Source organism: Palaemon carinicauda, chromosome 37 (genome assembly GCF_036898095.1).
Source record: "Palaemon carinicauda isolate YSFRI2023 chromosome 37, ASM3689809v2, whole genome shotgun sequence".
NCBI lineage: Eukaryota > Metazoa > Arthropoda > Malacostraca > Decapoda > Palaemonidae > Palaemon > Palaemon carinicauda.
In genome coordinates, this window is record NC_090761.1 from 29226862 (window position 1) to 29254036 (window position 27175).

The 27175-nt window shown below is 43.8% G+C and overlaps 2 protein-coding genes across 2 annotated transcripts in view; one reads left to right on the top strand and one right to left on the bottom strand.

Annotated features, from left to right (window-relative positions):
- mIF2 (mitochondrial translation initiation factor 2) overlaps positions 1–17846 on the bottom strand; it is a 168436-nt gene extending 150590 nt beyond the window's left edge. The window contains exon 1 of the mRNA XM_068360953.1: positions 17679–17846. Coding sequence (XP_068217054.1) covers positions 17679–17704 — 26 coding nt within the window. The 5' untranslated portion in view covers positions 17705–17846. The remainder of the gene's footprint in view (positions 1–17678) is intronic.
- A 2430-nt stretch (positions 17847–20276) lies between these two features.
- LOC137629539 (uncharacterized) overlaps positions 20277–27175 on the top strand; it is a 52089-nt gene continuing 45190 nt past the window's right edge. The window contains exons 1-3 of the mRNA XM_068360954.1: positions 20277–20446; positions 25629–25738; positions 26178–26287. Coding sequence (XP_068217055.1) covers positions 25646–25738; positions 26178–26287 — 203 coding nt within the window. The 5' untranslated portion in view covers positions 20277–20446; positions 25629–25645. The remainder of the gene's footprint in view (positions 20447–25628; positions 25739–26177; positions 26288–27175) is intronic.

Sequence of the window (27175 nt, forward strand, 5' to 3'; positions counted from 1 at the left end):
AATTTACATTACATTACAGACCAACAATACAGAAAATTCATAAAGCAACACATTCCAAATAAAATATAGTAAATCTTTTAATCAATTTGTATTTTTCCTAACCATGTAAACCTGATACTTTTATTAAGAGCATGATTTCACTGAAGTTGGAACGGCCATTACGCTTTTAATGAGGTAAACACCATTGGCTGCCAAGTGGCATATGGCCAAGGACTAGCGGGGTAGTTGATGTGGAAAGTGCGACTTAAGTGTCTCAGGTTTATATGGTTATGAAAAACTTTATACCTGTAAGTTTGTATTTTTTCTAGCTATAAAAGTCTGAGTCATTTAAATGGTTTAATCCATTGTTGTTTTGCTATGACCAGAATTAAGGAAATCATGGGATTCTGGTAATATTGTATGGCTGCCAGCATTCCAACCACAATGGATAAGAGCGGCAGAGTCAGCGGGACTTGCATCACTTGCTAATGGTCAAAACTTGAGGGGTGGATGAGGCGGGACATATTAATTAAATGACTCACGTTTGTATAGCCATGAAAAATATGACAAATTTAGAAATAATATGATATTTTAATTATAAAATAAATTTTTGAATATACTTACCCGGTGAATATATAAAAGCTGCTGCTCCAGCGGCTCGACAGAAAACACACACAAAAACTCGCGAGCGATCGCTATGAAGGTTGCGGGTGTGCCCACCAGCGCCAACTATCGGCCAGATACCGCATATACATGTAAACAGACCCAATTTTTTCTCATCCCGCTGGGTCTCTATCGGGGAGGAAGGGGGGGACTTTAATTTATATATTCACCGGGTAAGTATATTCAAAAATTTATTTTATAATTAAAATATCATTTTTAAATATTTAACTTAGCCGGTGAATATATAATAGCTGATTCACACCCATGGTGGTGGGTAGAGACCAGAGTTAATTAAGTTTACAGCGTATATGCTTAGAGTTTTTGACAATTATATCATAACAAAACCCAAATATATAAAGGTACCTGGTAAGGAAGTTGACTTAGACGATTACTCTGCCTTATTAGTCTGTCTTCCTCACGAAGCCCAGCGATCCTCTTAGGATGCTGAAAGATTCCCAGGAGCTGAAGTATTAAGGGCTGCAACCCATACAACAGGACCTCATCAAACCCCTAATCTGGGCGCTCTCAAGAAATGACTTTGACCACCCGCCAAATCAACCAGGATGCGAAAGGCTTCTTAGCCTTCCGTACAACCCAAAAAACAATATTAAAAACATTTCAAGAGACAGATTAAAAAGGATATTGGAATTAGGGTAATGTAGTGGTAGAACCCTCACCCACTACTGCACTCGCTGCAACGAATGGACCCAGTGTGTAGCAGTCCTCGTAAAGAGTCTGGACATCTTTTAAGTAAAATGACGCGAACACTGACTTGCTTCTCCAAAAAGTCGCGTCCATAATACTTTGCATAGATTTATTTTGCTTGAAGGCCACGGAGGTTGCTATAGCTCTAACTTCGTGCGTCTTAACCTTAAGCAAACATCGGTCTTTCTCATTCAAGGAGAATGAGCTTCTCGTATTAAAAATCTGATAAAATATGACAAAGCATTCTTTGACATAGGCAATGATGGTTTCTTAACTGAGCACCATAATGCCTCAGATTTACCTCGTAATGACTTAGTACGAGCTAAATAGAACTTAAGAGCTCTAACAGGACATAATACTCTTTCCAGTTCGTTGCCTACGATCTCTGATAAGCAAGGAATATCAAAAGATTTAGGCCAAGGACGAGAAGGCAGTTCATTTTTGGCCAGGAAACCAAGTTGAAGTGAACAAGTGGCTTTTTCTGTAGAAAAGCCGATGTTCTTACTGAAGGCATGAAGTTCACTGACCCTTTTAGCCGAAGCCAAGCACACTAGGAAAAGTGTCTTGAGGGTGAGATCCTTCAGGGAGGCTGAATGTAATGGCTCAAACCTGTCTGACATGAGGAACCTTAGGACCATGTCTAAGTTCCATCCAGGAGTTGCCAAACGACGTTCCTTAGAGGTCTCGAAAGACTTAAGGAGATCTTGGAGATCTTTATTGTTGGAAAGATCTAAGCCTCTATGTCGAAAGACCGAAGCCAACATGCTCCTGTAGCCCTTAATCGTGGGAGCTGAAAGGGAGCGAACCTTTCTCAGATGTAAAAGAAAATCTGCGATTTGGGCTACAGAGGTACTGGACGAGGACACAGATGCTGACTTGCACCAGTCTCAAAAGACTTCCCACTTTGACTGGTATATTCTAATGGTAGAAGCTCTCCTCGCTCTTGCAATCGCACTGGCTGCCTCCTTCGAAAAGCCTCGAGCTCTTGAGAGTCTTTCGATAGTCTGAAGGAAGTCAGACGAAGAGCGGGGAGGCTTTGATGGACATTCTTTACGTGGGGCTGACGTAACAGATCTACCCTTAGAGGAAGACTTCTAGGAAAGTCTACCAGCCATTGAAGTACCTCGGTGAACCACTCTCTCGCGGGCCAGAGGGTAGCAACCAACGTCAACCTTGTCCCTTCGTGAGAGGCGAACTTCTGCAGTACCTTGTTGACTATCTTGAATGGTGGGAATGCATATAAGTCCAGAAGAGACCAATCCAGTAGAAACGCGTCTATGTGGATTGCTTCTGTTTCTAGGACTGGAGAGCAATAGATTGGTAACCTTTTGGTCAAGGAGGAGGCAAAGAGGTCTATGGTGGGTTGACCCCAAGTAGCCCAAAGACTCTTGCCCACGTCCTTGTGGAGGGTCCATTCCGTGGGTATCACCTGACCCCTCCGACTGAGACAGTCTGCCAAGACGTTCAAGTCCCCCTGGATGAATCTCGTCAACAGGGAGATGCCTCGATTTCTTGACCATAAGAGAAGGTCCCTTGAGATCTCGAGCAGCGTGAAGGAGTGTGTGCCTCCTTGCTTGGAGATGTACGCCAAAGCTGTGGTGTTGTCTGAGTTGACCTCTACCACTTAGTTTCGAAGAAGCTTTCGAATATCATCAAGGCCAAGTGGACTGCTAATAGCTCCTTGCCGTTGATGTGCATGCTCTTCTGACTTGAGGTCCACAGACCCGAGCATTCCCGACCGTCCAGGGTCGCACCCCAACCCAAATCCGACGCGTCTGAGAACAACACGTGGTTTGGGTTCTTGACTGCTAGGGATAGTCCCTCTCTCAGACTGATATTGCTGTCCCACCATTTCAGGCATGCCTTTACTGGTTCGGAGACTGGGAATGATACCGTCTCTAACGTCTTGTCCTAGTTCCAGTGAGAGGCTAGATGGAACCGGAGAGGCAGAAGGTGTAGTCTCCCTAGTGAGACAAACTGCTCCAGGGATGAGAGAGTCCCTACGAGACTGTTCCAACTCCTGACTGAACAAACGTTTTCTTTTCAGCATTAGTTGGACTTCGAGCAGGGCTTGTTCTATTCGGTGGCAGACGGAAAAGCCCGAAAAAACTGGACTGCGAATCTCCATCCCCAAATATAGAATAATCTGGGATGGGATCAGTTGGGACTTTTAGGTTGACCAAAAGTCCCAACTCCCTGGCCAGACTCAACGTCCAATGTAGATCCTGCAGACAGCGAAGACTGGACGATGCTCTGAGAGGCCAGTCGTCCAAGTACAGGGAGGCTCGGATCCCCGATAGATGGAGGGATTTTGCCACATTCCTCATGAGCCTCTAAACACGAGAGGAGCAGGACTGAGGCCAAATCACAGGGCTCGAAACTGGTACCCCACATTCCTGTAAACAAACCTCAGAAACGGTTGGGAATCCGGGTGTATAGGAATGTGGAAGTATGCCTCCTGAAGGTCGAGAGAGACCATCCAGTCGCCTTCCATTAATGCTGTCAAGACAGCCTGGTAGACTTCATCGTGAAGTTTGTCTTGACAATGAACACATTGAGCGCACTTGCCTCTTACGTACTCCTGCAGTGAACGTGGCTGCCAGATCATTGGAGCCATCCCTGAGGGACTTGTTCCTGCAGAGAACGTGGCTGTCATATCATTGGAGCCATCCCTGAAAGCCTTGTTTATGCATGACATAATTGTACAGCAAAACTTCAAACGCTCGAAAAAAAACTCCTAACAGGAGATGGTCTAGCTCTGAAGTCGACCATAAAATCTTGGAGCGTCTCATGGCCAGGCGCCAGGGAGAGTCTATGAGGTTTGAGAAGTCTATCTGGGCAGAGGCAGGAACTCCCAAGCCGAGAACTTCTCCTGTGTCATATCAGACTCTCGCTCTATAAGCCAGCTTAAAAGTAGGGAAAGCAAAGGCTGTCTCCCCCAAACTCCTCCTGGTGATAAACCAGTAGCCTAGCAAACGTAAAGCTCTCTTAGAAGAGCGAGAGAGCACTAGCTTATAAAACAACGGCTTCGAAGTAGCTAGGCCTAGTATAAACTCTGACGTTTAGGCGAACGAGGAGCAGCAGTTACAAAAAGATCCGGACAAAGATCCTTAAAAATCAGCATGATTTATTTAAATCCATAGAGGGCTGAGCAGCTTTAGGCTCCTCTCCGTCTGACAGAGTCCTCAAGGGAATATCAGTAGGAGGGGGAACAGCAACTTCCTCATCTGAAGGAACCTTGTCCGACAATAGCCGAGTCTCAAGCAAGGGAGAGACCTGCCGTGGTGGCAATGCTTGACAAGCAGAGTCCACACGCAAAGGAGCAACAGTAGCAGTCAAGGACGCTATGTCATGTAACTGCTTAAAGGACTGACCAGCAACAACCAACAGGTGCGGGAGGACGCTCGACGTCAACTCGAGACTGCCTTGACTGCCTAGACTGAGCAGTCAAAACAACTCTTGACTGCGGTGCTTGACGCTCAACGTCAAAACAAGTCACTTCGCTGGTTGGCGAACGTCCTGAACGTCAACAAGAGCATGCGGCAGCGGCTGAACGTCCACAAGCGGCTGAAAGTCAACACTGGACTGCATCGAGTGAGGCTCTACAAAACGTGACTGACGTGACTTTGTAACGTCAACGTCAACAGGACGAGCAAAGGTTCGTTTGGGCGGCTGACGGCCAGGATCTCGATCAGCTAAGCGACGAGGATCATCGTGAACCTGGTCAGCAGAATAGTCCTCCATAAGAGAGGCAAGCTTATTCTGCATGTCTTGCCGTACAACCCATTTAGGATCAACGGGAATGTTTGCGGTAAGAGACGAGGGTAACGTCTGTGACTGCAAAACCTTGCCTACAAAAAGACTCTCGGAGCCTGTGTTACGCTTTTGTTTAGGCGGCGAGCAGTCTTCCGATGACTGCATAGGGTCAGAGCTGTCCTAATAGTTAAAACCAGGACGCTGGACCTGTCCTGAAAGGACTGACTTTCGCTTAAAGGGCCTCGAAACCTTGTTCCACGGTTTCTTATGCGAAAAGCCTTCGGATGACGAGGAGAAAATCGTCTCGCTCGTCTTATGGTAGGGGCGGTGTTGATGAGACACGCCTGAAACCATAGAGGGAACGTCTGTTCGCTGATCAAGTCCTCTCGAACCCATAAGTCGTACGACATTACTTCTCCCCTGGGCTTGGGAGCTTGCAAGAGGTCTCGGACTAGGCGAACGACAGGCACGAACAGACGAACCCTCGGTCCCAACACTGATAACACTTTGCGCAATTATCACTTTATCACTACGATTTTCTGTTTTGCACTTATTTCACTGAAATCGAATTTTTTAACAATTCACATTAGGTATGAGTAAAACTGATTTCTACCTGAAGCACGCAATTCTACCCTCATCAAAAGGTTATAATTGCGAAATCAGTCGTATAATGTAAGCACATTAATACAAGCAAAAAACAGTAAACATATTTTAAGATAAAAAGATCAGTGGCTGGGAAGGAGACTAAACACTAGTTCATTCAAAACTACGTTTTCAATCTCTCACCGTACAGTGCCTTGGGACGAGAATAAAAACTAAAAACGTTTTATCCTTTCTCCCCGTACAGAGACTAGGGACGAGAGTAAAAAAAAAACTGACTCGAGAACAACGTTACTCGCTTGGGACGAGAATAAAGATCGGAACGTTCTCTCTCCTCTCTCTCTCTCCGTCTCTATCTCTCTCTCTCTCTCTCTCTCTTGATTTCGCACCGAAGAGAAGAGCCCACTTACCTTTCGTCAATAAACAGGTTATTTGACCAAAGGAAAAAACTGAAAGGTTTTCAATTAAAAAGTTCCTTTGAAAGAAGAATGAACAAAACGTCAGAATCGATTTACTCTTTCTGCAAAGTGAAACCGTGATACTCTCTCTCTCTATCGTAACGATAGAGCGCAAACTGCGTAGCATAAATAAACTAAACGTTAGTTCATCTTTGAAACAGTACGAAGACTATTCAAAGAAAATCTTTCATAAAATATCTACCAAAAAATATTCATTTAATAAGTTTTAAATCATTTGCTCTGTAAAAGTTATTTACGATTGAAAGGGCTCAACGTTGTTTAACTTCGGTTTCCAAGTTAGGACCGCCTACTCTCAGGAAAGGTCGCATATAAACAAATCATTAAAATTTATCTTGATGTTTATTATAAATGGAAAGCTAATCGAAGAGGCCTAATAAAGGCGGTTGAGATATAAAATATATAGAGGAAAATCTATAATTAATTTATAACGTGATAAGATAATTGCTAAAAGCCTAAAACACACTTCCGTACTAAGGGAAGGGTCGGCCATTTAAAAGTCAAAGAAAGTCCAAAAAACAATCCAAAGTCATCAAAAATTAAATCTATCAAAAAACGAGTTCAAGATTTAAGTTGAAGATAAAACACCTGCACTGCGAAAGCTCAAACCAAAAGGAAGTACTTCACCAAATATGTTGAGAAAACTCCAGGTTATACAGCGAGTATTGATACGTCTTGTCGTTAAGGCCGACAGAGAAAAAATTGGGTCTGTTTACATGTATATGCGGTATCTGGCCGATAGTTGGCGCTGGTGGGCACACCCGCAACCTTCATAGCGATCGCTCGCGAGTTTTTGTGTGTGTTTTCTGCCGAGCCGCTGGAGCAGCAGCTATTATATATTCACCGGCTAAGTTAAATATTTAAAATTGTATTTTTCCTAACTATATAAACTTTGAACTCTTTACAATGGAGATATATTTCAGCAACAGCTAAAACAAGCCATAAAGACTTTTATGGGGGTCTTTTGACTGGCCAGAGAGTACTGCATTGGATCCTTCTCTCTGGTTGCGGTTCATTTTCCCTTTGCCTACATATACACAGTGAATAGTCTGGCCTATTCTTTACATATTCTACTCTGTCCTCATACACCTTGATGAGGATAGAAGAGACTCTTTAGCTATGGTAAACAGCTCTTCTAGGAGAAGGACACTCCAAAATCAAACCATTGTTCTCTAGTCTTGGGTAGTAACATAGCCTCTGTACCATGGTCTTCCATTGCCTTGAGTTAGAGTTCTCTTGCTTGAGGGTACACTCAAGCACACTATTCTATCTTATATCTCTTCCTCTTGTTTTGTTAAAGTTTTTATAGTCTATATAGGAGATATTTATTTTAATGTTGTTACTCTTCTTAGAATATTTTATTTTCATTTTAACCTTTCCTCACTGGACTATTTTCCCTGTTGGAGCCCTTGGGCTTAAAGCATCTTGCTTTTCCAATTGGGGGTGTGGCTTGGCTTATAATAATTATAATAATATGTTATTTTCATTAGTAAAATAAATTTTTGAATATACTTACCCGATGATCATGTAGCTGTCAACTCCGTTGCCCGACAGAAATCTAAGGTCGGGATACGCCAGCGATCGCTATACAGGTGGGGGTGTACACAACAGCGCCATCTGTGAGCAGGTACTCAAGTACTTCTTGTCAACAAGAACTCAATTTTCTCCTCGGTCCACTGGTTCTCTATGGGGAGGAAGGGTGGGTCCTTAAATTCATGATCATCGGGTAAGTATATTCAAAAATTTATTTTACTAATGAAAATAACATTTTTCAATATTAATCTTACCCGATGATCATGTAGCTGATTCACACCCAGGGTGGTGGGTGGAGACCAGCATACATGTTAACAATAGAAGCTAAGTATCCCGTATTTCATTTTATCAGTTATTCAAAATAACAAACATAAAATAAATAAGTACCTGGTAAGGAAGTCGACTTGAACTATTACTCTGCCTTTTTTAAGTACGTCTTCCTTACTGAGCCTAGCGGTCCTCTTAGGATGCTGAACGACTCCTAGGTGCCGAAGTATGAAGGGCTGCAACCCATACTAAAGGACCTCATCACAACCTCTAATCTAGGCGCTTCTCAAGAAAGAATTTGACCACCCGCCAAATCAACCAGGATGCGGAAGACTTCTTAGCCTTCCGTACAACCCAAAAACAACAATAAAAAGTATTTCAAGAGAAAGATTAAAAAAGGTTATGGGATTATGGGAATGTAGTGGCTGAGCCCTCACCTACTACTGCACTCGCTGCTACGAATGGTCCCAGGGTGTAGCAGTTCTCGTAAAGAGACTGGACATCTTTGAGATAGAATGATGCGTACACTGACTTGCTTCTCCAATAGGTTGCATCCATAACACTCTGCAGAGAACAATTCTGTTTGAAGGCCACTGAAGTAGCGACAGCTCTTACTTCATGCGTCCTTACCTTCAGCAAAGCAAGGTCTTCTTCCTTCAGATGAGAATGTGCCTCTCTAATCAGAAGCCTGATGTAGTAAGAAACTGCGTTCTTAGACATCGGTAGAGCAGGTTTCTTGATAGAACACCATAACGCTTCTGATAGTCCTCGTAATGGCTTTGTCCGTCTTAAATAGTACTTAAGAGCTCTTACTGGGCAAAGTACTCTCTCTAGTTCGTTCCCCACCAAGTTGGACAGGCTTGGGATCTCTAACGACTTGGGCCAAGGACGGGAAGGAAGCTCGTTTTTAGCCAAAAAACCGAGCTGCAAGGAACATGTAGCCGTTTCAGATGTAAAACCTATGTTCCTGCTGAAGGCGTGGATCTCACTGACTCTTTTAGCTGTTGCTAAGCAAACGAGGAAAAGAGTCTTTAATGTGAGATCCTTAAAAGAGGCTGATTGAAGCGGTTCGAATCTTGATGACATCAGGAACCTTAAAACCACGTCTAGGTTCCAGCCTGGAGTGGACAACCGACGTTCCTTTGAGGTCTCAAAAGACCTAAGGAGGTCCTGTAGATCTTTGTTGGTGGAAAGATCCAAGCCTCTGTGGCGGAAGACCGCTGCCAACATACTCCTGTAACCCTTGATCGTAGGAGCTGAGAGGGATCTTACATTCCTGAGATGTTACAGAAAGTCAGCAATCTGTGTTACAGAGGTACTGGTTGAGGAAACTGCATTCGCCTTGCACCAGCTTCGGAAGACTTCCCATTTTGACTGATAGACTCTGAGAGTGGATGTCCTCCTTGCTCTGGCAATCGCTCTGGCTGCCTCCTTCGAAAAGCCTCTAGCTCTTGAGAGTCTTTCGATAGTCTGAAGGCAGTCAGACGAAGAGCGTGGAGGCTTGGGTGTACCTTCTTTACGTGAGGCTGACGCAGAAGGTCCACTCTTAGAGGAAGAGTCCTGGGAACGTCCACTAGCCATTGCAGTACCTCGGTGAACCATTCTCTCGCAGGCCAGAGGGGAGCAACCAACGTCAACCGTGTCCCTTCGTGGGAAGCGAACTTCTGAAGTACCCTGTTGACAATCTTGAACGGAGGGAACGCATACAGGTCTAGATGGGACCAATCCAGCAGAAAGGCATCCACGTGAACTGCTGCTGGGTCTGGAATCGGAGAACAATACATCGGGAGCCTCTTGGTCATCGAGGTAGCGAATAGATCTATGGTGGGCTGACCCCACAGGGCCCATAGTCTGCTGCACACATTCTTGTGAAGGGTCCACTCTGTGGGGATGACCTGACCCTTCCGGCTGAGGCGATCTGCCATGACATTCATGTCGCCCTGAATGAACCTCGTTACCAGCGAAAGCTTTCGATCTCTTGACCAAATGAGGAGGTCCCTTGCGATCTCGAACAACTTCCTCGAATGAGTCCCTCCTTGCTTGGAGATGTAAGCCAAGGCTGTGGTGTTGTCGGAGTTCACCTCCACCACCTTGCTTAGCTGGAGGGACTTGAAGTTTATCAAGGCCAGATGAACTGCCAAAAGCTCCTTGCAATTGATGTGAAGTGTCCTTTGCTCCTGATTCCACGTGCCCGAGCATTCCTGTCCGTCCAGTGTCGCACCCCAGCCCGTGTCCGATGCGTCCGAGAAGAGACGGTGGTCGGGGGTCTGAACAGCCAATGGTAGACCTTCCTTGAGAAGAATGCTGTTCTTCCACCACGTCAGTGTAGACCTCATCTCTTCGGAAACAGGCACTGAGACCGCCTCTAGCGTCATGTCCTTTCTCCAGTGAGCAGCTAGATGATACTGAAGGGGGCGGAGGTGGAGTCTCCCTAACTCGATGAACTGGGCCAGCGATGAAAGTGTCCCTGTTAGACTCATCCACTGCCTGACTGAACATCGGTTCCTTCCCAGCATGCTCTGGATGCATTCTAGGGCTTGATTGATCCTTGGGGCCGACGGAAAAGCCCGAAAAGCTCGACTCTGAATCTCCATACCTAGATAGACAATGGTCTGGGATGGGACGAGTTGGGACTTCTCTATATTGACCAGGAGGCCCAATTCCTTGGTCAGATCCAAAGTCCATCTGAGATTCTCCAGACAGCGACGACTTGACGGAGCTCTTAAAAGCCAGTCGTCCAAATAGAGGGAGGCTCTGATGTCTGCCAAGTGAAGGAATTTGGCAATATTCCTCATCAGTCTGGTAAACACAAGAGGTGCCGTGCTTAGGCCAAAGCACAGGGCTTGGAATTGGTACACGACCTTTCCAAAGACGAACCTTAGGAAAGGTTAGGAGTCTGGATGGATGGGGACGTGAAAGTACGCGTCTTTCAGGTCTAACGAGACCATCCAGTCCTCCTTCCTGACCGCTGCTAGGACCGACTTCGTCGTCTCCATCGTGAACGTCTGCTTGGTGACAAAAGCATTGAGAGCACTGACGTCCAGCACCGGTCTCCAACCTCCTGTCTTCTTCGCTACCAGGAAGAGACGGTTGTAGAAGCCCGGGGATTGATGGTCCCGGACTATGACTACCGCTCCCTTTTGTAGCAAGAGCGACACCTCTTGTTGCAACGCTAGCCTCTTGTCCTTCTCCTTGTAGTTGGGAGAGAGGTTGATGGGAGATGTAGCTAGAGGGGGACTGCGGCAGAACGGAATTCTGTACCCCTCCTTTAGCCACTTCACAGACTGAGCGTCTGCACCTCTGCTCTCCCAAGCTCGCCAGAAGAACTTGAGCCTGGCTCCCACTGCTGTCTGGAGAGGAAGGCAGTCAGAACCTGCCTTTTGCGGACTTGGAACCCTTCTTGGATTTGCCACGGTGACTGTCGGCACGGGTACCTCCTCTGCTGGAGGTTCTGCCACGAAAGGGCGGGATGAACCTAGTAGCTGGAGTGTCTACTGCTGCAGGACGGAAAGGTCTAGGCACGGAAGGTAAAGCTTTAGCCTTACGTGCAGAAGAAGCCATCAGATCATGGGTATCCTTCTGGACCAGTGAGGCAGCCATCCCCTGAATCAGCTCCTCCGGAAACAGACACTTGGAGAGAGGAGCAAACAACAACTCCGACTTCTGGCAAGGAGTGATACCAGACGACAAGAAGGAGCAAAGATGTTCTCTCTTCTTAAGCACTCCAGACGTGTAAGAAGCCGCAAGTTCACCAGACCCATCCCGAATGGCTTTGTCCATGCAAGACATGATCAGCATGGCAGAGTCCTTATCCGAAGGGGAAGTCTTTCTGCTTAACGCTCCCAAACACCAATCGAGGAAGTTGAAGATCTCAAAAGCACGAAAGACCCCCTTCAACAGATGATCCATGTCAGAAAAGGACCAGCAAATCTTCGATCGTCTCATAGCCAGCCTGCGGGGAGAGTCAACCAGACTTGAAAAGTCGCCCTGGGCAGAGGCAGGAACCCCCAAGCCGGGTTGCTCTCCCGTGGCATACCAGACGCTAGATTTGGAAGCAAGCTTGGTAGGGGGAAAGATGAAAGCAGTCTTTCCCAGTTGCTTCTTGGTCTGCAACCACTCTCCCATAACCCTCAAAGCTCTCTTGGATGAGCGTGCGAGGACAAGCTTGGTGAAGGCAGGAGCAGCAGACTGCATGCCCAGAGCAAACTCGGAGGGAGGAGAGCGAGGGGTTGCAGACACAAACTGTTCAGGATACAAATCCCTGAACAAGGCAAGGACTTTACGAAAGTCTAAGGAGGGAGGTGTAGACTTGGGCTCTTCTAAGTCTGAGTGCGGTTCATCCACATGTGCATCTTCGTCATCCGAAACTCCATCATCCGAAAGCTGAGTAGGAAGTGGCAAAGGCAGAGCAGAAAGCTGAACGGCTGAATCCGGCAGCACAGGTGCATGTGTAGCTGCTGCGGATCCAACATCATGCCGCTGCTGGTCAGTCTGCGAGCTGGCAACAACAAAGGCAGAGTGCTGGTGCGTGGGAGGGACTGCCGTGGGTTGCGGAGCATGCCGTATGGGATGCGGAGCATGCCGCATGGGTTGCGGAGCATGCCGCATGGGTTGCGGAGCATGCCGCATAGAGTCAGAACCCGGCAGCTCTACAGCACCTTCCCACTGCTGATGCGGTAGCTCACGCATGCCAACGGATGGTGCGGCAAGAACATGCGTCTGGCAGGGAGGACTGCGCATCGGTGGTGGAGCTCTCACAGGTGGAGTGTGGGAGCAGGCAGCCGCAGTATCTGCTGAGCGCACAACCGCGGCAGGTTGTAGGCTAACGGGGGCAGTGTCAACCTTCTCAGCATGATACTCTTGCATGAACGCAGCAAGCTGAGACTGCATAGTCTTCAGCATGGACCACTTAGGGTCTACCGTGGTTGGAGCAGCAACAGACGGAGCAGTAGCCTGTTGTGGAACCACTCTACCTCTCTTGGGAGGTGTGCAGTCTTCGGAAGACTGCGGCGAGTCCGAACTGACCCAGTGGCTACACCTGGGCCGTTGGACTCGCTCGGAAGGGACCTTACGCTTAAGAGGTCGTGAGACCTTGGTCCATCGTTTCCTCCTGGAAACTTCTTCCACAGACGAGGGATGATAGGGCTCATTCGTCTGTATGTGGATGGGACGATCTCTAAGAGAAACGTCCGCAACCACTGAGGGTACATCCGTACGCTGATCAAGGCCTGCCGAACCCTTTGGTCCTTCGACATTGCTTCTCCCCTGGGCTTGGGAGCTTGCAAGAGGTCCCGGACTAGGAGGACGACTGGCACGAACAGATGTACCCTCATGCGCAACACTGACACTGACACTTTTCACTTCACTTGCACTAACACTTCCCACTGCACTTTTCGCTTTCAGCTCTTTGACATCTGCCAAAAGCTGATTACGGTCATTAGCCAATGACTCCACTCTGTCACCGAGAGCCTGAATGGCACGCATCATATCCGCCATGGATGGCTGAGCACTAGTAGCAGGGTCGGGAGTCACCACTACAGGGGAAGGAAAAGGTTGAGGGGCATGGGGAGAGGAAAAATCCACAGAGCGAGAAGAACTCCTCCTGATTCTATCCTTCTCTAGCCTACGTGCATTTTTAAGGAATTCGTTAAAATCGAATTCCGAAAGCCCAATGCATTCCTCACATCGATCTTCCAATTGACAGGATTTACCCCTACAATTGGAACAAACGGTGTGAGGATCTATGGAGGCCTTCGGAAGACGCCTAGTACAAGCCCTAACACTACACTGCCTGTACTTAGGGACTTGAGACTGGTCAGACATCTTGAATTGGAGAAATAGTCAAGGGGGGGTTCCAAAATCTAGCAAAGTTCGTTAACAATTAATCCAAATTAAATCCAAAAGCTTGCTAAGCTAATGAAAAAGCTTCCTGAATAGCGAAGGCTAAAATCTAGAGTGAATACATCACCAAAATCGTGAAAAACAACTCCAGAATCAACAGCGTATCCAAGTAGGTCTTGCCGGCGGCACGACAGAGGAAAAATTGAGTTCTTGTTGACAAGAAGTACTTGAGTACCTGCTCACAGATGGCGCTGTTGTGTACACCCCCACCTGTATAGCGATCGCTGGCGTATCCCGACCTTAGATTTCTGTCGGGCAACGGAGTTGACAGCTACATGATCATCGGGTAAGATTAATATTGAAAAAATAATAATAATAATAATAATAGCGAAGTGTAACTACCCACTGCTAGTTAGCAGGGAGTGGTAGCCTGCCTATCCCCCTCACACCTGCACTGGTAACATTACGTCACTTTGAAATTGCAGACAGGACTTCTTGGAAGATAGGCGATGCAGAACCTTGAATGGGCAATATCATAGAACAGACCATGTAGCTTGCTGACTCTCTTTGCAGAAGCCAGAGCTAACAGAAAAACCATCTTCAGGGTCAAGTCATGGTCTGATGACTGACTAAGAGGTTCGTAAGGTTCTCCTTCCAGGCCTCAAAGTATGCGAACTACGTTCCAAGGAGGAGGTCTGACTTCCGATTGAGGCAAGTACGCTCGAATATTCATATGAGGAGAGACAATTCCATCGAGGAGGAAATATTAAATCTGCTCACTCTAAAGGCTAGGCTTAAGTCAAACGGTAACATTTCATCGCCGAGACAGAGCAGTTTTTCCTCCATGAGGTACAAAAAGAAAACTACGCTATCACTGGTGGAATGGTGAGAGCTAAGTTGATGAGTTGAAATGCTTCATCATAGTCGGAGATCCAGACAAATGTTCTTTTGAGACTCATCAGGGGGCGTAGAGGTTGGGCTACAATGGAGATGTCAGGCGTAAACTCAGCTAACTGGTTGACCAATCCCATAAATGATCTAAGGTCTGTCAGGTTAGCAGGGCTGCCATGGCTCCAATGGTTACTCACATGGGGTAGAGATTGACTCTGCCATGTCATTTCTACTGATCAGCTGAGATGCCGTCTCCCAAGAGCTTGTAGCCATGGAAGTTCACGGAGGGGAGAGCGACCATAAATTTATCCTTGTTGAGTGCGATGCAAAACATGCAACACCTGGTGCGCACTTTGTGGATACGATGAAGGTATGTAACTACTGTAGGTCTTCTTTGTAGAGAAGGAGGTTGTCTATGACCTTAACAGTTTTGGACACCTTGAAGGCCCATATCACCTCACAGGCAGAAGGCGTCTCCAGTAGCTGCAAAGCCCATCTGCAATATAAGAAACGACCATATGGCATGATAAAGGTGGTTAAATGTTGATCTTCTTCTGCCAGTTCCATTTGCCAGTAGCCATAGAGACCATCAGGTGTGGTGAAGTAACGAGCTAGCAACACTAGACATAAATACACAAAAGAAGCGCAGAAAGCACTCTAAGGGTTATCCAGTGTGGAGTGAGCTGTGATCGTAGCGCAGCCAAAGAGGACAAGCTCTTGAGAACAGGACCAGAAGAGTGAAGCTTGCCTTGTAGCACCATGTAACACTGCCCAGGAGTGGAGTGGCCTAGTAACCTATCTTAGTTACCTATTAGGTACCTTTTTATTTTGTCTGGTCATAGAATAATTGAGAGGAGTAAATCCCATATAAATGATTCAGAAGTTTGTATCCATATAGGAATAAACCAGCCATGTTAGGTTAGGTATGTTAGGTAAGGTAAGAAGCCATCCCTGTAATTGTATTTGCAATAATTTTGTTTTGATTACCATTTGAAGGTTTGTTACTGATGACATGTTGCTATGTATTTTGCCTACTGGTCAAGTTATTTATCCATGTCTGCACATGCAAAAGAGTATAATTATAGAATAGTACAATAAATGGTTTAGAGAAATTAAGACTGTTACTTAGTATATCATACGGTGATTTGAATATTTTTATAATGATTTTCAAAGGACACCCACAATTTTTGAGTTATAATGGGTCGATTAGCATAAGTAAAAAAGTTGTGGGTTGCGTTAGGTAGTCATCAATAATGTTCAAAACACCTTAAAATACACAGTGGACTAGTCTTGCTTCATTTTTATTAACTTGTTAAAACTATGCCAATCATCATAAACAATGAGTCATCGAAAACAAAAAAGGTACCGTAATCAAGACCCAGTAATATAATTATGCAAAACCTCTATACAAGAACACCACCTAACGGTCCTAACCTAAACTTCCCGGTATTTTTGTAGTGAATTACAGGGCAATGTAACCTAGGAAAAAAACTATTGCTTCTTATAGAAGAAATTATGCTCTCTTCAAAAATGACACTCGTTTCCATCGAAAATGAATAGTTTCAGAAATATATATACAGTACATCTATATCCTACGATAATGGGGGACCCCCAGTGGGAACTCTGGGTTTTGGGTGGGGAAAACATACTGGGGAAACGATATATAATTGTTTTCCTATAGTAAATAACGTGAATTAACCAAATTTGATGTTCATTTCAATCGGAAACAAACAGATCAACCAATTCGGATAACTTTGAGTTGCACGGTGTCACTTCTCTTACAAACGAACGGTAACATTAGCAACGTTACCAATAATACACAGTGTTACCAACGTTGACGTATGGTACACAGAGTTACCAACGGCACGCTGACATTACTAAAGATAGTAATGATAGATATTTCCATAAGTATTTTAAATAATTTCTCCATATAAGTTTTACTCAATATATAAAAAGTACAAAAAGGGCACAGAACCTAACAAACCCACCTAACCTACCCTAGTAGTATGACAGGTCACAAAATAACATTTGATCTACATCGGACGTTGGCAGCACTGGTTACTGTATTTTTTCATGACACAATCTTTGTAACGGAGCCTCCAAAGTTTGTCCAGAAATACTGTTTTATATTTTCCTCCGGTTATTATAATTTCAAGAAGGTAATGTATAGAGAAGAAAAGGCTTGTTTTACGTTTATATATCGATTCCACAGTATGTTTTCCCCACCCAAAACCCCGAGTTCCCACTGGGGGTCCCCCATTATTGGAGGATATAGATGTATATATATTTCTGAAACTAATAATTTGCGACGGGAACGAGTGTCATTTTCGAAGAGAGCGTAATTTTTTCTATAAGAAAAAATAGTTGTTTTCCTAGGTTACATTGCCCTGTAATACACTACAATGAAACCGCACCCAACCTACAAGCCATGTCCTTACCTACTTAACTAACAGGGGTTAATGCATTCTTGCAACCAACCCCCTTTACACTGTAGTATACTTAGCTTACCTCATGGCTGTCATAATAAAGTGGCCAATATCATACATACAACCCCGACCCTATTGCTAAGAATACAGCAGTCAAAGGTGAGTCGCAGGAAAGCATTAGCCCACCCACCACCTTTAGGTAAGTAGGTAAAGACATGGCATGTAGGTTAGGGAAGTTAAGGTTAGGTGATATCCTATACTCACGGGAGGTCCTGTCCGTCATTATACAAAGGCTTCGAGATGGGACCCTCAATAAATAACAAATTTTCATTGTGGCAAATCGCCCAGTTATAGGTTATGTATATGGAAACGAGGACCACAGTAAACGTGGGGAGGGGGGGGGGGGGGGAAATTTGTCCGGACTATAATGTTCACGAATGCATTAAACACGAGATATCTAATTGGAGACAAAATAAGGTTCATATATTAGAAGACAAATTAAAGTATCATAAAATTAACAATTAATATTGCATTGCCTTACCGGAACATATCTAAGGCAAAAGACATCCAAGTCAAATAAAGTACATGTAATAGTTCATAGGGACAGGTCGTCAGTCAACATTCGAACCGAACGATTTCGTAACTATATATTTCAGATATACAATTATCCCTTCTTTTGATTTGTCCAATAGTTAGCATTGAAAATTATTTTTTTACTTATATCTAATATCAAATACAATTCATTTCCCCCAAGTGGCAAATGTAAATTCTTAAAATGTCATTCAATTTTGATATTGTAGGAGGAAGTCAAGGTTCATACACATCTTTCGAACTCACAATATGAATGTAAACAACAGATTTTAATCGTAATCTAATCTTACTAAAGCGCGTACATATATCAAAATTTACTAATTCCTAGTCAGGTTTAGGAGAAGGAAATTATATTTTAACCATATATATATATATATATATATATATATATATATATATATATATATATATATATAACTAAACAAGCATCAATGCACGATCACTGAAACATTATGACAAATTAAATTCTGATTATCATAGGATGATGATTGCAAGTAAAGTATATAAAAATCTAACCATAAACATATGAGGAACACACCTTTTTTAAATGGGTTTTCCCGGTCCTATCATATTAGGGAACCCTATGTCCTAAAGGACCTACAAGATCTGTTTTCATATATATTCTTAGGTAGTCAGAGTATCACACGGCGTATTCTGTGTTAATTGACAAATCTACATTTTTTAAGCACTTAGAAAACAAGACTTCAATTTCTTCTTGAAAGTTTTAATAACTCTTAGGGTGGTATGTTAGAATTTTCTAGAACTTACAGTAGACATCCATCTTGGCTCTAATAATTTAAAATCATCTGTAACTATTCTCGTGTCTATACCATTCGTTGGGTGCACGATGTTTAGCAATTCTCTTGGATATATTAGACTCTCTTTCAGGGCTGTTTCACCTGTACCCTACAGGACCTACATCAAACTATCTAATACGTTCTTATGTATTTAGAGTATTACACACATTGCATGTTTATTGTCAAGACCACATTATCAAAGCACCTAGAAAACAAGAAAGACTTTAGTTTCTTCTTGAAAGCCTTTGTGTCATCAGTTTTTCGTATGTCTAGCGGGAGCTTGTTGTATGGTCTTGGGGCCACATATTTGAGAGCTCTAGAACCCAAATTAGACATGTATCTTGCCTCCAATAATTTGAAGCCATCTGAAACTATTCTCATGTTGACATGATTTGTTGGCGGCACGAACTTAATTCTAATTGATTTTAAGAGCTGATTTTCAAGTCCTATACTGTAGATTAACCTTATTATCTATGTAGCAATTCTAATAGATATTTTGGACGTTCAGCTCTGGTAACTTGATGGGTTTATTGCACATAAATTAAATTCCATTCTAGCTTCAATAGATAGCCAGTTAGTGTAAATCAATCAGTACTGTATATGAATGATCCTCTCTTGGGCTGGGACACCTTTTATCATTCCTGCTACTCTGTTAATTACTTACTTACTTTGATGGCTGCTATTCCGGTCCCATGCAGCAGGAGAACCCTACTCTCTACAGGATTTCCGCTGTCATTTTACCTTGTTTGTTCAAAGTATTTATCGTTTCAGATCACGTATTGTTCATTTACTGTTAAATCATCACTGTTGTATGATTTTTTAAATAATAAAGTCTTCAGTTTCCTCTTGAAAGCCTTAATGTCTCCAATCATTCGAATGTTTCGTGGGGGCTTATTATACAGTCTCGGGAGAGCATATTTAATTCAAAATTTAAAGGCTCTAGAGCCTAAAGAAGACATATCTAGGTTCCAACAGTTTGAAGCCATCTGTAACTTTTGTCGTGTCGACACGATTTGCTGGCTACGCAATATGTAGCGATTCTCTATTATGGACGATCGGTTCTGACAACTTGGTGGGTTATTGTTCATATTTTAAATTCAATTCCCGCTTTAATCGGCAGCCAGTGTAAATCGATTAGTATAGGTGGGACACCTTTTATCAGTCTTGCTCCTGTTTATTACGCTCTGTAATATCTTAAGATGATAGCTAGCAGTTTTTACTACATTATTTACTTGAGTATTGCGAGGCAATTTACAGTGAAGAGATACTACTAGATCATGATCAGCAACTCGTCTAAAAGACGGACAATCCAAAATTAAACCATTGTTTTCTAGTCTTGGGTAGTGCCATAGCCTCTGTACCATGGTCATCCACTGTCTTGGGTTATTGTTCTCATGCTTGAGGGTGCACTTGGGCACACTATTCTATCTTATTTCTCTTCCTCTTGTTTTTTATAGTTTATATAGGCAATAATTATTTCAATTTTGTTACTGTTCTTAAAAAGTTTTTATTTTAATTGTTCATTGTGTATCTTGTAGTTCGTTTATATCTTTTCCTCATTGGACTATTTTCCCTGTTAGAGCCCTCGGGCTTACAGCATCCTGCCTTTCCATCTAGGGTTGTAGCTTAGCAAGTAATAGTAATAAAAATAATTGTGAAAATAATAATAATAATAATAATAATAGCAAAGAGTGACTTTAATAACAAGTAAAAGATTAGAAGCTTTTCACCTATCTATAATTTGATAGAGTGGCCGCAAACTTGTTTTGCGGAACGAGCAAGTGTCAATGTCAACCAGGATGTTGAAGGGTACAATCTTGTTTTGAGTACCTACTGTACCTATAAATTAGCACCAGAACCAGAAACCACTGTTGAATGGTCGTGGAACCCTAATATATTACTTTTGAGCCATTTTGATTAGGTATGTGAAGACATTCGTAAATCTGTCACGAGTTCTTGCAAGAACTTCCGTTTATTTTATTGACAATAATTCCTTAGCATATGTTTCTGATTGATGAGAATATGCCATTATATCTTTTTTTGGGGTGTATGGATGATAGCGGCCACCTTTATGTATTATTATGCCTAACCTAGAATACGGCAGTGTAAAGGGGCGTTAGCGCTCCCCTCCCCCCCCCCCCGTTATGTTAGTAGGTAAGGGCACGGCTTGTAGGCTAGGTTAGGGGGAAAAGTTTAGGTTAGTTGATGTCCATTTTTAATCAACTCGAGAAGAACTGTCTGCTGATATACAACAGGTCCCATTTTTTCTTGGGTAGTTGGGTTAATTTTACATTGTTCCAACACGAAGTACTTACCTCGAACTACTTTCTTAGGAGTATCTGGGATTTCCTCCCATCCGACCAGAACTTTGTGTAGTTTACCCTACTCCTGTTTTCTATGCGGGGCATCTCTGGCGGAGTGATACGTGCCCAGAGACGACCCGCGTTCAGAGAGCATGCTTGCTCAGGTCTCGCTCTCCAGTAAGTTTCTGGTCACGTCGGCGTTAACACCCCGATGCTCTCTCTTAACCCAGTGCGACCCTTTGTGTCTCACGCGGTCCCCACGGGGTTCCTTTGTGTGTTTCCCTATCCTTTCCCTCTGTGTTCCTGTGTCTCGCGGTGTATTACTAGCGCGTTATGGAGCATCCCCGTCGTTGCCCTGGGCCTGTGGCCAGAAAATTGTGTGGCTCTTTCCTCTCTAAGCCCGAAGTTGACCCGCACTCCTTGTGTTCGTCGTGTAGGGGCAGTGTGTGTTCCCCTACAGCCACGTGTCCAGAGTGCGAGTCCTGGAATGAAGTGCAGTCGGTGCGGTACAGCACTAAGAAGAAGAAGGCTTCTCGTCGGTCCCCTAGGAAGTCCAGCGTCTCTTTGCCCCTTTGTTCGCCAGGCTTCTGCCGTCTTCCCCTACCCAGAGTAGGGGTCGAGGTAAGTCTTTTGCGGGGAAGCGGCCTGTGGCCATTTTCCAGGAGTCTGATTTACCGGACAGTGGGATTATGTCTTCGGTCCAGGCAAGTGTGTATCCGGAGGACGGAGCCCTGGTGAAAGCAGGTCCCGTCTCTTCGGACGATCCGATGTGGGGAAAAATGGTAACAGTCTCTTCTCCTGTCTCGTGGGCAGGTTTTTCAGGTGCCTCAGCAGCCGAGGGTGCCGCCGAGAAGGACGACTCGCTGCCATCAGACGCCCTTGGGTGGGCACCTCCGAAGACGCCCTTCAGATCGCCCCTGAGGACAGAAGAGGACTTTGAGACCTGGTTCCCCAGCGAGGAGCTCCCCGCTCCCCTCCAACACCTTCAGCTACGTTCCCGGCGGACTTCATGGAGCCTTCTTCGCCGGCCGAACCCCATGCAGATCCACCAGCAATGCGGCAAGTATCAGCCCCTCCAACGAGGTCCTACAGGTCTTCGGGCTCCTCGGTAGAGGCCTACTCTTTCTCGTCGGAAGACGGAGCCCCGAGGGACCATAGGAGACGACGAGATAGGTCCCGCAGGAGAAGATCTCGATCGCGCTCCCATTCACGCTCTCGCCACGGGAGGAGACGTTCCAGGTCCCCCAGGAGGAAGTTCAGGAGAAGTCTTTCGCCAGAAGAGGAATGGGTATGAGTCTCCATTCCCCGTAGCCAACTCCTGGGGGTTGCAGCAGTCGCGGGCACCTCGGGATGGCGTCCCAGGCCCCGCTCACTACAACGGGTCCCATTTTTTCTTGGGTAGTTGGGTTAATTTTACATTTTGAGTTCTGCTGGCTTCAGGACATCAGTAAAACCAATAAAACTTATTTTTAAAGTTAAAGACGTTTACTGAACTATTCTGATGCAAATCTTTAGGGGAAACCCATATTTGTCAAATTTAAGTACTGTATTTCAAAATTCAAAAAATCAACTGAAAAAAATACATTTTAAAAAGGAAACATTAACTGGAAGACCTCTTAACTAAAGGTTCCACATCTAACCTAACCTAGGAGCTATATTCTTACCTATCAAGGCAGACTGCGACATTAACTTAGACTGCCTTATCTTAGCTTGGAGCTTTAGTGGGGTGTATGTATGATAGCGGTCACCTGCATGTGTGATGACGGCCGGCTAAGAATATGTCAGTGTAACGGTGTTCACATGAGGGCGTTACACTTCCTGTTAGGTAACTAGGTAATGACACGGCTTATAGTTTAGGTTAAGTGGTTTGGCAGAACAACAAATACAGCTTTTGTAATATAGTGGCCACGACTCATGAATAACTAGAAAATGGGAAGAAAATTTCCATTTTCTATGCACGCCAGAGGAACTGGAACAAAGGCTCCGCTTATGTAGTTCGTTGGGACATACCAAGTGTAAAATTTCGAAAGTTGAGTAAAAAACCACACTATAAACGGGAAACAAACACTGGAACACCACCTAACTTAAGGTTCCCCACCTAACCTGACCTAGGAGCTGTTTCCTGGAGCGTTTTTATATCAGTGGATAGTTCCTCCCTCTTACATAGAAAATGGAAATTTTCCTCCCATTTTCTAGTCATTCATAAGACTTGGCTGCTGTACTACAAAAACTGTGTCCATTTTTCTGCAAAACCTCTGCACAAGAAGACCACCTACCCTAAACTTCCCCACCTAACCTAACCTACAAGCCATGTCTTTACTTAATGGGGAGGCTAACGGCCCCTTGCCACCCTTACACTGCCGTATTCTTATTTTACCCTGTGTTTGATGCGTAACCCTCTTCACACCTAGCAAGGGAACACAATCATATCTCGTAAAGGAAATCAATTTTACAAGTAATAATAACATTGCTTTCATAGGGTTGAGGAGAGGGTGGAGATGAGCGAGCATGCTGGCTCACCTAGGAGAGGGTTGAGGCGTTTTCCCCAACCTTCCCCTCCCACCTCAGCCGGTGCGATTGGAACCATCTAATCGCAGGGAAACTAATCCATCAGGTAACTTGTTAGCCAAGGATAGACCTTTGTTTCAAGACCAGGTGAAAGCACTTAAACAAGCAATGGGAATCTCTAACGATGCCCCAGCTGCAGCGGCGAAGGTTCCTGTTATTCCCCTGGATTCTCCTAAGGGATCTAGTGATCTTTCTGACCCTAGGCGAGCTAGCCTAGCTAGAGCGCCACAACCGCTTTCACCTCCTTCCAGAGTCTCAAGATATGAGGATTACCGTAAGACTAAGGATCCTAAGATCATGGATCCAACTTGGTAGAGGATGGCAGCAACTCAGGTCACGGCCGCGAGGTCAGTTAGAGAAAGAGAGTTGGCTTCTCCCCGAAAGTCGGAATCCTCTAACCTTTGCCCGGTCTCTCACTCGGAGAGCTGGAAGCCTGTTAGGATCGATGACCGGTAAGATCCTTCATCTCAACCGAAGGATATCCCTCTCCAACTTGGTTCCAGGGGTGCTAAACCACCGGAATCAACTAGGGGAGAGGAATCCTCTCTTTTAGAAAAATTTGAAGTTCAACTGAGAGAGAGGAAAGACACAAAGACTCTACCTAAGAACTGACGTTCTATGGGTGAACGTCAGATTCAAGGGGAACAGTCTTCAGTCTCTGCCATTAATGTAAGATCTGGGCATAGCAAGGTTTTCTGTCGATGACCTTCACCCTCCCCGAGCTACTATGGACATTAGCTCGGGAGAGGAAGAACCTGTCGATGACTGTTACGAGCACTCTGATGGGGCGCTCCCTGCTTCTGCCAGCTTGAATGTCACACCTTTGAAGCAGAAAGATTCAGATCGAATCTTTCTAAAGGTTCTGGCATGCATCAGTAAAATTAACAACCTGGAAGAGCCGGATGACATCCCGACTGAGGGCAAGGATACAGTCCTGGACCAGTTGTCTGGTGCTGCTAAACGCTCCAGACCCAAGGACGCCATTAGGAAAAGTGACTTCATAATTTCTATTGATGGGAAAGACACATACAGTATGTCCAAATACCTGTCCATCGATCAAGCAGGAAGTACCTCCTTTTAGTCCTCAGTGGAGTGGTGCATCAGGTCAAAGTCCTGTGCTTTGGGTCATCAACCGCTCTGCAGGTGTTTACTTGATTGTTCTTGTTAATTTCAGCTTGGGCCCATTCGAACTAGAGTTGTCTTTAGCGTTATCTCAACTATTGGCTGATCCTGTCGTCTTCAAGAAAACCGTTTCTTCAGGATCGAGACAGACTACTAATCTTTTGCCACGATCTGGGGATTGTGGTCACTCTGAAGAAGTTTTGTCTCAAGCCCAAGAGAAGGGCAGAGTACAGTACCTGGCAATGTTGATAGGGATTACAGAAGAGTCTTTTCAACAGGTATTTGTATCAACAGACTGAGGGAGATTACGCAATCCCTATGTGGCATCCCTTTGACTTCGTGCTTGGCGGTTATCCAGTATCTCCTTCGAGCGAAGGACTTTTCGTGAGTTACTGCGATGGAGATGTCTGGATATCTGCACAGATCTTCTGCAGCAGTCTACCAGGAGATGTGGGCCATCTTCTGTGATTGGTACCGTAAAAGGGATATTTCTCTGGTCAGAGCCTCTCCTTAAGTAATTGCTGAGGAGTAGCAGCACCCTCAGTTGTTGTTGTGAAGGGCTATTGCTCACCCCAGAACCAAGTTATCAGACTAAAGGGACTAGACATGTCAACCTCATGGGAAACTGATTGATTACTCAAAAGTGTCCATAAAATATGCAATTTACAAATAGTGACACTTTTGAGTAATCACTCAATTTTTTATTAAGTATATTTTGAATATACAGTACTGTATATCAAATGTATGCTGGCATCACAAACTTCTGTTTATGTACGCTGGCATCACAAATTCTGTTTGGTTGACTATGTTGACATGTCAGTTCCAAGTCTTTTGGTGAGGAAACCAAGCTATTTTCTTTTTATAACCCCTTCCCCCTTCCTCAACATATCTTGCTAATTATTGCTTTCCCAGAATTTATATAACCACCTAATTACTGTGCAAGAAGATGAGAACTGCAGGATTGCATTATTTTGTAGTAAATGGAGAGCGTGGTGTTGTAAACAATTACGCTAATTGTTGTTGTTGATAGCAATATTACCTACTGTATATGAAGTCTGGGACATCATTGAGGTAATTGGATTTTGTTATAAAGATTATTTTCTATTTCAGATACTGGGTTGTCAACAATGGACTCAGAGCCTCTTCCCGAAACAAGAGATGTTTTAAGAAGTCATTTGCTTACCAAAGTACGATACTTGAATCCAGCATTGGCAGAGCAGGTAATCACTCATATTTCATAAGAGGAGTTTGTTTAAGATAATGGCTTTCAGGTTAGATATTTTGATATTAATTCTGCTAAGTATGATTATCTTGAAAGGTTTCTCTGCTGCAATTATAATTCTGATTGTGTCGCTGATCTCCATTCGTGGGATGCAAATGAGGAAGAGCATAACTCTTGAATGATTAATTGGTCTACCAACTTGGAAGTTTTGATTTTTCTAGTACAGTAGTTAATTGCAATTGTGTAAATAAGGAATGAATTTTATAGACACAAATGACTATCATTAGCAAATTCCTGGTAGGAGGAATACATTAACTGAATGAACAAGAATTTATCAACACAGATTTTTGTTACTGAGGCACAGTTCAATAATGTAAATATGCTTATAATGTTTTTTATGCTAATTTATTATAGCAGTATTTTTCTTTTGATTTTAGATTACCGATAAGTTGAGTGAAAATAAAACAAACGATCAAATTATTGAACTGTTAGTATGTGATTCAACACTAGAAGAAAATGTTGATAAAGTTCTCTCCAGTATTTCAATGTAAGTATGAGTTTTCTTGTTTTAATTATTAATAGATAATTGTTCCGGCACTACATACAAACCGTTACGCTCTTTATAGTGGAGATATAGCTGAAACTAGCCGTTAAGTTTTTTACATGAGGTGTAAAACTAGCGTAGGGGGAGCAGGGGTAGACCAGCCATCCCGCTCACACCCGCACTAGTAACAAAGCATAATTTTTTATTTCAGCTCGGTAGAGTAAAGACGTTGTCTTACTCTACTCCCATAAAAATCTTTAATTATATACAGGTACTCGTCAACTTACGACTTTAACTTGATGACCACTTTTTCACTATGATAATGTCACAAGTCTGTCAGAAATAGTACACTACTAGGACAACTATTTCCTTAGAAATAATATATTTTCTTGTATGAAATTAATTAGTTTGTCTTGGTAAGTTAGTATTTTCTTTTATTGATAATATACAGCATCCATTTTAATTAAAAGATATATTAGCCTCTGTACCATGGCTTTTCACTATCTTGAGTTAGAGTTCTCTTGCTTGAGGGTACACTCAGGCAAGATACTCTATCTTATTTTTTTCCTCTTGTTTTTTTTCAAGTTTTTAGTGTGTATATGAAAGATCTAATTTAATGTTGTTACTCTTCTTAAAATATCTTATTTTGATTGTTTACTGTTTATCCTGTTGCTTATCTATTGCCTTATTTTGTTTCCACAATGGCCTATTTTTCCCTGTTGGAGCCATTGGGCTTATAACATCTTCCTTTTCCAACTAGGGTTGTAGCTTAGGTTATAATGATTATAATAATATAGATTGAAAGGAGTTGATATTTACTCTTCAACAGATCGTCTGCTTTTTTGTTCTTTGAGAGCTTAGAGCATTACCTCAAGCATACAATGGGAACTC